The sequence below is a fragment of the Pteropus medius genome, unplaced genomic scaffold (genome assembly GCF_902729225.1).
Source record: "Pteropus medius unplaced genomic scaffold, Ma_sr-lr_union100, whole genome shotgun sequence".
Taxonomy (NCBI): domain Eukaryota; kingdom Metazoa; phylum Chordata; class Mammalia; order Chiroptera; family Pteropodidae; genus Pteropus; species Pteropus medius.
Window position 1 is genome coordinate 943,521 of NW_024354875.1, and position 14,612 is coordinate 958,132.

General features: G+C 48.0%; 1 protein-coding gene across 5 annotated transcripts in view; it reads right to left on the reverse strand.

Moving 5' to 3' along the window:
* The window catches only part of DIS3L2 (DIS3 like 3'-5' exoribonuclease 2), a 272,704-nt gene that overhangs the window by 90,383 nt on the left and 167,709 nt on the right, over nt 1-14,612 (reverse strand). For all 5 annotated transcript variants that reach the window (XM_039855704.1, XM_039855707.1, XM_039855705.1 and 2 more), the window contains one exon: nt 2,605-2,720. In XM_039855704.1, the coding sequence (XP_039711638.1) occupies nt 2,605-2,720 (116 nt within the window). The remainder of the gene's footprint in view (nt 1-2,604; nt 2,721-14,612) is intronic.

Sequence of the window (14,612 nt, forward strand, 5' to 3'; positions counted from 1 at the left end):
TCCTGAGTATACCCCATTGTCAACAAGAATAACCAAATACCTATTACTGTGAATAAAACCCCAACAAAAAGAGTTTCACTTAGAAGACAGTAAGATGATATTTGAGCCCCAGATCGTTTTTGCTGTACCCTGTCCTAACCTATGCGAGAATTCCCCGAATCAAGCTAAGACCGTGACTGACGTCAGTTACTTACAGGTCAGTAGCACTGAATGAAAAGAAATCAGTGCCCCATTCCCTCCAGATGGGAAGTCGACTGGCATCCCCACCCCACCCCCAACACGCACACATCCCCCCCGCCTCCCCACGAAGTCAGGAGAAGTGATTCTGCCAAATGAGAAAGCAGAGGGTCTGGAAGAGGAGGAAGGCAGCTCATCCAGCTTTTAAGAAGACCTTTATAGGCAAAGGAAAGTGAAAACAGCAGAAAAGTTCCTGGACACAGTCCTTTAAGAAACAAAACGAGTAGGAAGAAAGGTCAGAGCAGCGGTTCCAAGGAATCCGAAGGCACAGCCGCTGCTGTCTAAGGCTGTGGGCCGGCGCCGCAGGCTCCTGCCAAGCTGGGGGCAGTGCCGTGTGGCAGCAGCCGCAGCCAGTCAGAGGCCCGCGGGCCCTTCCTCCACTCAGCTCCCGCGGGAGCAGAGTCCCAGCTCTGCAGTCCCACAGAGAAAGTCTACATCTGTGACCATCACGGAACCAAAGAGAACAGAAAAGAAAACATGCTTAGTAATTTAACCCAATTCTGGTTTTTCATTTTCTGAGTCTGAAACATAATTCCGGGTTATAAAAGGAGAATGCAGCAGCTAGATAAGAGAAAGACACCTGCTTAGAAGAAGACCCTCTGGCTATGACTGCAATGCTTAAACACGTGTATCCGAAGAGTAGAGTTCGACTTTTCTACACGAGAGAATATTTCACATTTATTCGCTTTATGTGGTCTTTGAAGAGACTGCTACTTCTATTATCTTTCCTTCACTACATTATAGTAGCTATAGGTAAAACTGGTTTTGGAGTTTCACCTTCCTTCCCTAAGAAGCCATGAGCCAGGCAGAGGCTGGGTCTAGCCAACTGCATTTTCAGGCAGAAGGTGTGGCTGGGAAGTCTCCCACCTGAGGTTACAGTAAATGCAGTCAGTGTCCTGCTAGCGCACAGGGCTGGGGCGCTCGAAGCTCAAATGACATTACGGTTTATTGGACCTGGCAGAGGTATGTCTGGAAGTCCACCTTCCACATGTCATATATAATTCTATCCGGAGCAGGCAGCAGGGTGACTTTCTCCAGGGTTAGAGAGGCAGTGGCCCAAGCACACTGGCCCACCAGGACATGCTGCTTGTGAGGGTGCTGCTCAGAGGCTGGCTTTTCCTTTTGCTAGCTGTGTGGCACACAGGCATGCTAGCAGTGGGAGCCACCAATCAGATCAGGCAGTGGAGGGAGACTGGGCAGCTGGATCTTTTCTCTAGGTGATGACATTTGGAAGTTCCCGGAATAGAGCAGGTTTGGCGCCTGGGCTGGTTTCTTGCCCTCGAGAGATGGGGCCAAATAAAGGGTTCCCGGCTCCCAGAATGCCATGTGCAGGTGGGTGCTAGGGACACACCTCTCACCTTAGTGTAGTCAAGAGCAAATACCAGAAGTCATATGCCAGGGCATGGGGAGAGGGCAGGCTCAAGCAAGTACGGGAAGCCATCCGAAACCGGAGCACTGGGTTCAAGAAAGCTAGGTAGGAAGTGAAAGCCGTGATATAGCCAAAGACCTACGATGCCCCAAAGAAGCAGATACACAGTGCCAAGGGAGCGCACGGAAACCGGGAAAAGTTCACGCGCTCCAGTGAGGGGGCGGAAATAACTCATGTATACGGTCTTTACTCCCCACTGTGCCCAGGGCCCAGGGCAGCGCCCAGCAGAGCTGGTGCTCAGTGAATACTTGTTAAAGGAGGTCTGTAGCCTCAGTGACTTACCAGGAGTGGCAGAATCAGGACCAGCAGGAAAAGCCCTGACATCCCCTTGGCTCCCTTTGCTTTTCCACCTGACACTCTAGGTCATCTTATAAAGGGCAGGTGAGGAGCAGATCAGCCCCCACCCTGTAGAACGGGAGTCAAAACCTTTTTTGAAAAGGCCAAGGGTAAATCTGCATTCCATTCTCCTATGAAAGTGTGACCACGCCACAGACACTACATAAATAAATGGGTGTGACTGCGCTGCAATAAAACTTTATAAAAACTGTGGCTGGTGTGGGCCGAGTTTGCTGAGCCCTGCTGTGGAACGACAGTTTGAAAGCAGTTATTTTTCCTCATCTCTTTCTGAATCTGACCACTTTTCTGAGTTACTTATGCAGCAGGGCCGGTGTGAAGGCCGGACGTGAGATCCGTGAAGCAAATCTCTTCAGTCTGCTTCCTCTTGAACGTAGACGGGCCTAACAGGAAAGCACGCAATAACGGACGGCAAGCACCTTTGTGTTTGTTTGTTTGTTTAACACCTTATTAGACGTGAAAAAAGATGTTCGGAGGTTGCTGTTCCTCAGCATTTTGTTTTTTGTTTAAGGAGACATAAACAAAGAGAAAGAAGAAGGAGACAACAGAAGCATGCTTTTCGATCCAAGAACCTGGATTTTTACCTTCTGAACCAAGTAGACACTTGTAGCTCTCTCAGCAGCCACTTTATCCAAATCGGACTCCTCAGGAACAAAGTAGCTGACGTCGGCAATGTGAACTCCTACTTCATAGGCGTTGCCTGGAAAAGCGAAGAAGGTCATCAGCATGGAAGGCAACGGCACTCCCTCCGGGGATGGCACGTCGCTCCCGGCGGCCATGGGACTTGGAAGTACAGGCAGCCATCTCTAGTCTCACTGGCCTCTCCGCCTACTCCCCCTGATGTCACTGTTGCTACTTTCCCCACTGCACACTGGATGAGGAGACTTTTATCCTGAATAAACAACATTAACCATTTTCACAAGCTGTTTCCCATTTCTAAAGGTTTCTTGTCTTTGAGAGACTATCAGTAGACTTGCAAAAGAAGACTCCTTCTGGAGGATGAACAAATCTTTTTGGGCCATTAGAAGCAAGTTAGCCCCCAAATCCTGCATCTCTGCCTCTGGAAGCCCTGCCCTTTCCTGTCCATTCTGGCCCCACAGCTGGCCTTCCTACTTGATTCCATCCCCTCTTACTTAGCCTTCCATAGCTAGTAATCTTAACCACGGGTCTGGTGACATCACTCCTTGGGCCGCTAGCCACGTGCTTGCAGGTCTCACTGCAATCCCCCTCCCCAGCCTTACAACCTCACCCTCCCTGCCACGCTCTGACCTGGGAATCATCTTTCCATTCCCAGAATGCATCTTACCTCATCCCATTCAGATGCTTGCTTAGCTCATGCTTTTCTTACACTTGAGATAATCTCCTCGGGATCTGCCTATCAAGATCCTTCCTACCTTACATAGGTCAATCAAAAGAGAATCCCAGAACGAGAAGAGAATCTCTGCCCTCTGGTCCCCCACCAGAACCGGGAAGGCACCTAACCCAGAACCGACCACGTCCACCACGGTCTCTTCTCCAGAGCGTCATCATTACCACACCGCACACTCCTCACTGGCTCATGTGTTTACTGTCTGCCTCTCTCCCTACAGTGTCAGCTCCAGAAAGGGCTTTTGTGAAAAGTTCACGTTGTGGGCCCAGTGCCTAGAAGGATGCCGACACATGGTAGGCACTCAATAAATACTTGCTGAGTGACTGAACTGTAATTGGTTTGCCTCCTGCCATTTCCCTTCTGGTAAAAAACCCTACTTGTTTTTCCTTTTAGAACTGCCCTTCCCCTTGCTGGCGGAGCTAGTTTTCAGCAGGTCCTGCCTTCCCCATCAGTTCTACCAGCGAGATATGGTCAGGTGATTCAGGCCAACGGCAATGTACCTAAAGTGGGCTTGGGGGCCAGTTAGGTTATCGATTCAAGATTTACTCTTGAACATCCCATAAATCATCTATCAAATGTAGTATATGTAATTATATACATACATACTCACATACATACAGATATATAGATATATGAAAATGCACAAAATGCACAGAGTATGAAAAAGAGTACCCATGTAAATAAGTGTGGAGTTTGAAGAGAGCATCCTAAGCAGACAGAAGCATGCTGATGATATAAACACAAAGGTGAATTTGCTTAAATTTAAATATATGCTTGATGTAATTCCATTATACCCATCCCTGTTCGGGGTGACTGGTCTAGGCACAGGCAGGTGACTCAAGTAGATTTTTCTGAGTCTGTTTTCGGAGATCGATATGGACTTCAGGAAAGAGAGTCTCTCTCTCAGGACCCTGAGAGTAAAGACACTGAAAGTCTGGAACTGCTAAGGAAGCATCTTTGCCACATAATCATGCCAGCACAGAAAACAACAGGTCTAAGAAAGAAAGGTGAGAATCATGATGATCTCATTTGAGCTCCAGAATCCAGCTAACTAGCCTACCTGTGAACTTGGCAGTTTATGAATTAATCAATTCCCTTTAGGTTATGACTCACTGAAAGAATCCTGACTGATACCCAAGGTGACTCAGAGAGTTTACTAACTCATCAGCACTTGCTCCTCTGGTTACCTGGGTGATCGGCCCTAACACATCACATGTTTACCTGCAAACTGTGGAGCTATTTATGGTCCTGCTGTTCCTTCACTGGGGGACGATTCTTCTCTTGGTTTTTAAAATGAAAAATGATTAAACAGCGGTAGTTAATCCAAGGGGTTTGGGGGAGAAAAAGCTTTTAAGATTCCCTATTCTTCATCTGCCTCACACTCTGAGACCACCCTCCTACAGGGCATCACTGGGTTTTCCCGCCCAGCCCTATACCATTAACACATTAGGGAAAACCTTGGTCCATCTAAGACATCCTGGCTGCGATGAGATAATAGAACAGACCTGCTTCCCGCAGAGGAGAGAGGGCTGTCTGGAAGGCTGAGAGCAACCAGTGCGGCTCAGAGTTCAGCTGCCTCATTCTGAGAGCCATGCAGCTGTGTTCCTGGGTCACGGGGAGCAGTGAAACCTGCCTGCCATGATCGAGGAACTCAAGCCTAGGAGAACGTGGCCAAGAATCTCAGACAGCTCGACTTCCAATTCTGATATTACAAGTATCTAAAACCAACACTGGGAGAAGGTAAAATAAAGTGTCTTCTTTTGAAGTAAGAATTATAATATATTGGCCTAACAGGTAAATATTGACGAAAGGAAAAGAGAAGGGATTATTACATCATGATACAAACCATAATTTTAAATTCGGTCTCTGTGTTGTTACTACACATGAACTTTCTGTCCTTAGTCAAAATTGACAAACTGACAAAGAGTTCATTACAGGAGATAAAACACGAAGGAGGCCAATCAAAACATATTTGAGAGGCTTAAGTTTCACTCAGAATTCCCAGCAGAGCCTCTAAAACCAGCAAAGAGAAGCTCTCTTATTCTCTCTTTTGGACATTTTTTTATGGAAACCCTAAGTAAATATTTTATTACATATATTTACATAATGTGAACTTGCAAAACTCTTGAGGTAGTGATACTGTAGTTTTTATTCTATGAAAGAGAAAATGTAAATCCAAAGGTTATATAATATACGCTGCCAAAACATCTAGGGCAAATTCGATGTTTTATAGAATACTGTCTTCCATATAAAAGTATTCTTTAAAGTTTTTTTACATTAAAACATTTCGTCTACTGGGGCTAAGGTGATTCCTGCGAGTTCTGAAGAACTGTGGAAGCAGAGGCAGGAAGGGTCCCCAAGGCCAGCCCTGTCTGGCTAACTCTGCACAGAGCCCACAGACCTAGGTGAACACAAACGCTCCTTCAAACGAACTGAGAGGCCATCAGAACTGCTTCGTCCGATTAAAACACAAACAGAACCTGAAGCAGGGGCTTATGAACCACCGTCCGAGCCAGCCTCCCAGCCCGTTCAGCCACTTCCCAACAGTGTCCCTGCCAAGTGGTCCCTGACATATCCCCAAGGAGTGGAGCTCACATTTTGAAGACACCTGCTCTACTTCTAAGGAGCTCTGGTGGTGAGAAAGCATTTCCTTACACAGGCCTGAAACACGGAGATGGAGCCACCAGTTTATTCCGGCACTGGTGTCCTTAAGAGGCCATCCCTCTGTTTAAGGAGCTCACGGTCTACTGGGGTTGGCAGATGTGCCCACGTGGTGACAATATGATGTTGATAGTGCTAAGACAGCAGAAGTTTACAAAATCTCAGTGCATGGCAGCTGAACTGTTTCTCCTTCAGTGAGACCATGGGAAGTGTTTTATAATTCATAACAACTACACAAATGCAATGCCGATGATGGTGATCATGAAAATGACAAGGATAGCAGCGGTGACCATTTATTTAATGTCTCCTCTGTGCCGGGCGCTCCACGCACGTCAATGCAGCTTTGACAATAACCCTGTAAACCATACTTCACAGATGAATCATCTGTAGCTCAAAGAGGCTCCAAGCCACTTGCTCAAGGTCACCGAGCTAGTAAATAATAAACCCTGGTTTCAAAACCAGGCCAATGCAGAGCCTTTGATCCTTTTATTACCACCCCCAACCCCTGCCACTGTCACCGTAACTCCAGGACATGACACAACCCAGTTTTTCATCTCAGTGGACTGTAGCTAGAAATCCCTCCCTCCCTCTTATGATTCAATAGCAGCCACAGTCTCGGCTATGGATTCGCAAGTCCTGTCAGGGACGTCCCCCAGCCTTGTTCACAGCGACATCTCTGTCTCTGCAGGCTTTTTTGGTCCCACTGCCGACCTCCTCAGCCACTTGGAGCAGCGCCTGATTACAGAGCGACTGCTAAGCCATCAACTCTAGCGCTGTTTAAGTCTTTGGGATCCAACAATCCCTCTCTAAATTTCTAGCTTACGGTCATCTTTAGCTGGTGGCAGGTGACTGTCCTAAGTACCTGAAAGGGCTGTGCTCACCAGACCTCCCTCGCCTTGCCAGGAGTGATGCCGGCCAGACTTGGGTCACGTGAGCTCACCTGTACCCACTGCCGAGACGGGACAATGACAGAGGCTCTTCTTGACCCAGCAGGACACTCCTTTTAATGCAGAATGTAAGAGAACAGTGCTGCCTAATTGTATCTCACCAGCAAAAAAATAACTGCTTTTGTCCAGGTCACGAATGGCCTTGTGTCACCAAAGCCGAGCCTTTTCAGGCCTGGCCTGGCCTGACCTCACGGGCCCCGCGGCCTGCTGATTTCTCCCTCCCGAAACACTCCTCCATCAGCCCCAGGCCCCACAACGGGGGTCCGACACCGGCTGCGCCTTCTCGGGCTCCTCTTCCTCTCCTTGTCCCCTACGTGCCGCGTGCCTCTGCGCTCTGCCCCGGGCTGCCTTCTCTTCCAGTTCCCCCTGGACTGTCTCGCCTGCGCCCAGGAGCTCAAGCGCCGTCTCTGTGCTTCACTGTGTCCATTCCGTGCCACCAGCCTAGACGTCTCGGAGCTCCAGACTGACACGTACAGGGTCTACTGGGAACTGCCACTGAGCTGTCGCACAGGCACCTCACACTCAGACCTCCCAGTCCCCACCCCAGGAAAACCATTTCCCTTCCTGTGTTCTCCGTCCTGGGAAGTGGGCTCACTCCCACTAAACCAAAAGGGGCATCGCCACAGCCCAAACCGAATAGGGCCGTGATCCGGTCTCCGCCTGTATCCGCCAAGCCCCCCGAACTCCGCCTTGCAACACGTCTCAAGTCTGCCCATCCCGCCCTGCCCACCGCCGTTCCTCCGAAGGAAGATATGACGAGCCCCGTGCTGCTCTCCCTGCCGTCTCTCGAACCCATTCCCCACACTGAGGCCAGTGCTCTCCCCTGGCACCTGCTGTGGCAGCCCTGCAGGCCCCCGCTGCCCTGAGCACGCAGCCCAGAGCCGGCGTCCGGGGCCTCACGGGCCTGCTCCTGTCACCCCCTCCAGTCCCTCGGGCTCGTTTCCCCGCATCTGTTCTGCACGCTGTGTTCCATCGCTACTTCGCAAAGAGGCAACGCCGACCAAATTCTCTGTCACGTGGGTCTGCCTTGGGCATGCTGGACTCTCCTGGCCCTTAAACGTCAGCCACTGTGACAGAACTTCTTCAGCTGCTTACACCTGTCAGCTCCACAGCAGCTCCACACTGCTCTCTCGCGGGGTGTTCATCCCCCACTTCTCTCCTCGGTCACCCGTCCTGGGCCTGCAGACCACTGTGCAAAGCCCGCGCCCCCTGGCAGGCCTTCCCGGATGCCCCCGACCAGGTTCCCCGCCACTTCCGTGTCTTCCCACAGCATCTTCACCCTTCAGACCCCCCAGCTCAACAAGCAGGTCACAAGGTCTCTCCCCGACCCTCTGCAAGCAGCATGAAGGGCAAGGAGAGGGCCGAGTGAAGTGTCTAGCGTTCACTGAATGAGTAAGAAAATAAGAAAAAATATAGGTAGACTTGTTGCCAGTCTGGGTTGAAAGGGGTTGCAAACGCTGCCTGGCCCAGCCGTGCAGAGTCCTCCCCACACCGAGGCTTCCCAGAGGGTGTCCTGCCTGGGCGTGCACACCACAGGCGACCTAGAAATCACGCTTCCCAGCACCGCCCACTCCGTCCTCAGATAGCAATGACAATAAAAAAAATGTCCCCCTGACAGCCAAAACCCATCCTCTTAGAGTTTCCACTTGTTGGTGCCACCCTACCCCACCGGGCCCGTCTCCTCAGAGACGGGCGAGCTGGCGCCGGGGAGTGAGTGCGAGGCGGACCTCCGCCCGCAGGGCCCGACTCCACTTCTGCAGTGGCGCTGGCCTCGGACAGCCAGGCAGTTAGCGTGTGGGCCCCGATCCTCTCTCCTACGGGCTGGACACCCACATGGCTTGGCTCGCAGTCACCTCATAATCCTCCACATCCTCCTCCCAACATGTCACTAATGACCACCTTCATTCATTCATTCATTCAGCCATTCGACGAATACCTATTAAGTTCCTACTATGTGGCAGCACTAATCTATGCGCTGGGGACATACAAGTCAACAAGACTGACAAGGTTCCTTCTTGTGTGGAACTTACAGTCTAGTGCGGAGAGAAAGACAATGAGCAAACAAACAGATGACAAGGTTACTTAAGAGAGTAAAAAGGAGGTGACGACAATGCCGGGTCCACCTCGGATCTCGTTAGGAAAGATCTCTGAGGAAATTAACTGAGACGTGTGTCTAAAAAGGACCACGTCACACGGCGGCACGAGGGACAGCACCCCAAGAGGGAGAATAACCGGAGACGAGCGTTGAAGGCGGGAGCAAGCCAGGTGAGTCTACGAAACAGAAAGGCGACTGGAACGAAGGGCAGAACTGGAAGCCAGGAGGCTCGTGAGGTGCTTGGCACCCCCATGAGAGACGCCTGGGGCAGGATGAAGCATTTAGATTTTATTTCAAGTACTATGGGAAATTACTGGAGAGTCTTCAGCGGCAAAGTGACAGTAACTGAATATACCAGATTCACATGCTTGTGTCGTCACCTCCTTGATTCTGCGTACCATGGCTCTGCTAATGCAGCCGAAGGGGATGCCAGCCTGAACACAATGAACCTGAAGACGACCACGGTCTCTTAGGAACGGTGCCAACAGGCAAACAAATCATCAGTCCTTCAGTGAAGTGATACATTTGGTAAACAGAGGCGGATGATGAAAAGAAGCATAACCCAACGGACGCACTGACAGCTGCAACGGAAGTTGGACTTCCCACCCCGCAGACTGGGTTCCGCCCAGCCTACACGAGGAGACCATGATGTCCTTGCTTCGGTCACCCTCTTGACCCTGTGGCCAGTCTTCCCAACAGCGTGAGCCTCAGAGAAACAGAAAACAGTGTTCTGGAAGCTCAGAAAGGTAACCCAATGGAGAGAGCTAGAGAAAGGGACTCTCCGCTGTCCAGATGTCCCCAGCAGTGAGGGGCCTCAAGCAGGGCAGTGCATCCAGCTGGGACGTGGACTGGGTGTGCGAGTCCCATTCAGTCTTAGAGACATGACTCCACAGCTGAGAAACAGCTGGGCTCGGATCACCTTGTGGCCACACAGCAAAGCCCACCTTTCAGTTCGGGTGAGCAAATTCCCCGATTTTGGTGGAAACACCGATTGGGTTGCTAGGTACGAGGGACAACTCAGACTCTGACGTCTTCCAATTCTGTGTGGTATTTGGTTATGTAATCAAACACAAAAGTTGACCACTGGTACAGCAAGCCATGGCAGTACTCCACGGCCATGACGTGCTGATGGTTTGAGGATATTTTATAAACTTAAAAGGAGTCGAAGTAAGAAAAACCTCTGGGACAAGTAAATCTGAATGCAATGCAAGTTATCCTGTATGAAGAGGGAGCATACAAGACGATTTCTCATGTTCTTTTGAGAATCAGGGTTTGAAGAGTCTGTGGCTGGCCTTTTTAATAAGAATTTTCTTTTTGCCATCCAACAAAGGGTTAATGTGAACCTTTAGCTGCAAACTCCTTAACTGGTGAGCTCACCTCTGGAACTAAGCAGCTTAGAGAACCTTTTTCCTTCATTATTACAAAGGGTTCTATCAGTCTGCAAGTACTCAACTAAACTGCCCACACAGCAATTTTTGTCATGTTCAATCTAATTCTCAGGAATCTAAGTTTAAATTTATATGAACAGCATGGAAGAGGAACACCCAGGTAGTAAATTCCACTTTTCCCCTTCCAAATGATTTGAGCAATGGCCTCCTTCATTAACAGGAAAGAGAATGAGGAGCCGAACATGCGAAGCTGGCACACCCAACGTCTGGGAGTTTCCAGTTGTTTCAGCAGAGAGTGGGGAAAGCCCAGGTCAGCCGGTCAGGCCTGGGACAGAGAGCTGAGCACGGGCTCACAGCAGCGGGGCAGGCGTTGGGTCCTTCCTCATTGCCAAAAGGGAGTGAAGTGAGAGGGGCCGAGAAGGACCCTCAAAGGCAGTTACGAAGCCAGCAGATGCAAACGATCAGGGCCGGGAGAGGCGTGGGGTGGACGGGGTGTCCAGGGGGCGGACTGGCTGTGGTTTCAGGTGATGGGAACGAGGTTTCATTATACTATTCCGTCTACTTTTGTGCATGGTCAAAATTCTCTCACCAAAATTAAAAATAAAAAGAGCTTGCAGGAGCTGAAGCCAAGGAAAGAAAAAAATTTAAAAAGGAAAAATCCAGTTAAGTAAAACTAGCTACAAGTTTTAAAAGACAGACAAGCCAACAGAGGTATGAGAGGGTTACCGCTCAAGAAAAGCAGAATTAAAATGTCCCCAGTGACGCGCTGTGGAAGGTGAGGATACGGGACTGTTCCTTCCTACATTATACACATTTGTAATGTTTCCAGCTTTCAAAGGCTGGAAAAGCAATAATGATAGAAAGTATAAAATAAAAAATGCAAACCTGGCTTGAAAATGTCTGGAAAGAAATATATCGAGATGGTAATAATGTTTTTTTCTGAGTGGGAGGATTATGAGTTTTTCTTTCTGCTTATAAGTAAATTTTACTTTTTTTCTATCATAAATGGGTTATTTTATATATAATTTTTTTTTTTTTGTCAAATAAAGACGCACCAACAAAATGCTGTGTCCCCACCTCAGTCACCCCCTGCCTCTGATTCCCCACCACAAAGCAAGAGAAAGCACCCCAGCCCGCCTGGGCAGGGGGCAGCGTGAGGGGCTGGCAGCTCATCCGACAGCTCTCCCGGTGGACCGGCTACGCAAGGCCTTTGCGGGCAGGTTCTGCTAGGGTGAGCTCAGGAGATGAAGTAGCAGGAACGGGGCTACCCCTTCTGAACAGGAAACAACTGGTTCATGCCAGGAATGTGACTCCAGTTTGCAGCAGCCTGTGGCTTTTGTCTTCACCTCACAGGCTCAGTGTGTATGCCGAGCACAAGGAACCCGTCGTCTCGTGCCTGCGGGGGTGACGGGATCGCTCCCATGACCCCAGCAGACAGGCTGCCCAAAGACGTAGGATTGAAAACTGAATTCCGGCATGTTTTCACACTCGTTTGTAGATTTTTCTGTTTTTAAAAAGCCTCTCGGTTAATAAAAACCTAACTGCTTGTCTACAATAGCCAAATTGAAAAGATACATAATTTTCAACAAGTTTTGAGGAAATATAAACATCTCTGTGTATTTAAACGCCTATTCACTAAGTGTTAACCGTTATCAACAACTGCTTAGTCCAATACCAGCCCTCCTTTCAGCTGAAATTAAGGCAACTTTCATACTCACTTTGAAATCTGAAAAGCAAAAGCTTTTAAAAGCTTAATATCCTGGAGACGAAACCCCTTTGTAGCTTTTCTCTCATTCCGGAGAAGGTTTTTCGGATTCTTGCTATCTTTTCACCATACCCCGTCAGCTCTTTTCGGATCGAATTACTCAGTTTTACTAATTAATCTCTTTGCACGAAGAAGAAACTGTTTTCTGATTTCCTAAGGCTTCACAAATTTAACAAAAAAATGAAATCATAATTTACGCATGCTTACGGTATGAATCCACCATACCGGCTGTCCCACAACAGCAGCGTATTGGACTGCTGGCTTTTTTAGAGCACTTCGTATTAATTAATTTAATCCTCCCAGGGCTATGAGACAGATCTCTTTCTACAGATGAGGGAACTGAGGCCCAGGGAGGTCCATCACGGTCTGGCTCCCAGGACTAAGCTCTCCACCCTGACTTTACAGGACCCGCCCCTCGGTACCAGGTACTTGACTAACGATCGTTGCTTCTTTCTAACTTCTGATGGCGGAAAGCGGGGTTAGTGTAACGTTTAAGGGTTCCACATTTGCTCTGCAGAACACACGTTTCCAGCCTACTAAGTAGAATGCAGTATGATTTTCAACATGACCAAAAGTGACTCCCTTATGAGGACAATAGTCACTGAAATTAAAAACCTTGGCACACACTCCTGTAACCAATGGTTGCCTTCTATTTTTGAACTAGCCAGATATCAGTTACAGTTATAACTCAGTTTTCCAGTTTTTTTATAAACTCGGTTTTCGTGTAAAGTATCCTGAATTGCCAAATTTTCTAGGTAATTGAACGCCAATCCTTTAATCATCAATTGTTCACGGTTTTAATACTTCTGGATACAAATCCTCTATACAGTAGGGCAAAGTCATCCTGCCCCCAGGATATACTCTTGAATTTACTTGTCATCTCTGTCACTAAAATGGAGTAAAACCTCCTGGCTAATTATAACAACAGTCATCACTGGCTGGACTTGGCACATAAAAGATACTTAAATATTTTTTGATTAAATGAGTCATCTTTACAAAAGTTCTATGGAGTAGGTACTATTAATATTTATATTCTACAGATGAAGACATCAGAGTTTAGGTGATTTACCTGACATCACACAGGTGGTAAACGACAGGGCCCTTTAGGATGCCGTTGGACTCCAGTACCCATGTGCTCAAATACCACACCACAGGGCCACATGGCACGGCCGTTTCCTAAGTGGTTTCAACCCCTCCACGGTTATCAGCATCCCTCAGCTTTCTATTCCATAGCAGCTTCACTGAGACTGCAGTGACATACCATACGAATGACTCATTCAAAGTGTACAATTCAGTGGTCTTTAGCATATATAGAGAGTTGCACAGCCATAACTACAAATAATTTGAGAACATTTCAACACCCCCAAAGGAAAACCCACAACTGTTTTCAGCCACTCCTTATTTCTCCCTAGGCAATCACTAATCTACCTTCTGTCTCTACAGAGGTGCCTATTCTGGACATTCCACAGAAATGGAATGAATCATATAATACGCGTCTTCTTTCACCCAGCATCATGTCTCCTAAGTTTGCCCGTTCCATTGCATACAGAGTACTTCATTTCTTTAATGGCTGAATTACATTCCATTGTGTGATATACCACATTTATTTAACTATCCATCAGCTGACAGACATTTGGGTTGTTTCCATTTTTTGTGTGCTCCTTCTCTTTTTAAAATAAGCTTTTCATTGAGACATAAAATACATAAGGTATACAAACCTTAAGCATATAGCTCAGTGATACACCTCAGTTCAAGAATTAGAACATATCCAGAATTCCAAAGCTTTTCTTGTGTCTTCCTCTCAGTCTTTATACCTACCAAAGACAACTGCTTTTCTGACCTCTGTAATCCATAACCGTAGATCAGTGTGGCTGACTTTGCCTTTCACATAAATGGATTCGCGCAGCATGGATTGTGTGCATGTGTGTGTGTGTCTGCCTTCTTTTGCTCAACATATTCCTGAGGCTCATCTATGCTGCGTTTCGAGTTTGCTCACTACCATTGCTGTACAGTACTCCGCTGTAATAGCAGTATATCCAGTTTATTGTTGATACCTGGTTTAGGTTTTTACCATTATAAACAATGGTCCTATGAGCATTCTTGTACGTAGGTACTCATTTCTGCTGGACATATGTCTGAGAATGAAACTGCTGTGTCACCGAGCATGAATCTCTTCAGCTCCATTATGTGCCAAACATCAGTTTTCCAAAGTGGTTGCACCCACTTACACCCCGCTCAGTGTATGAGAGTTCTAATTGCCCCACATCCCCACTCACATGTGGTATTGTCAGCTTTCAGAAAAATTTAGCTACAAAGTAGTACCTCATTGTGGTTTTAATTTCTGTTTTCCCTGTGGACTGACGGTAT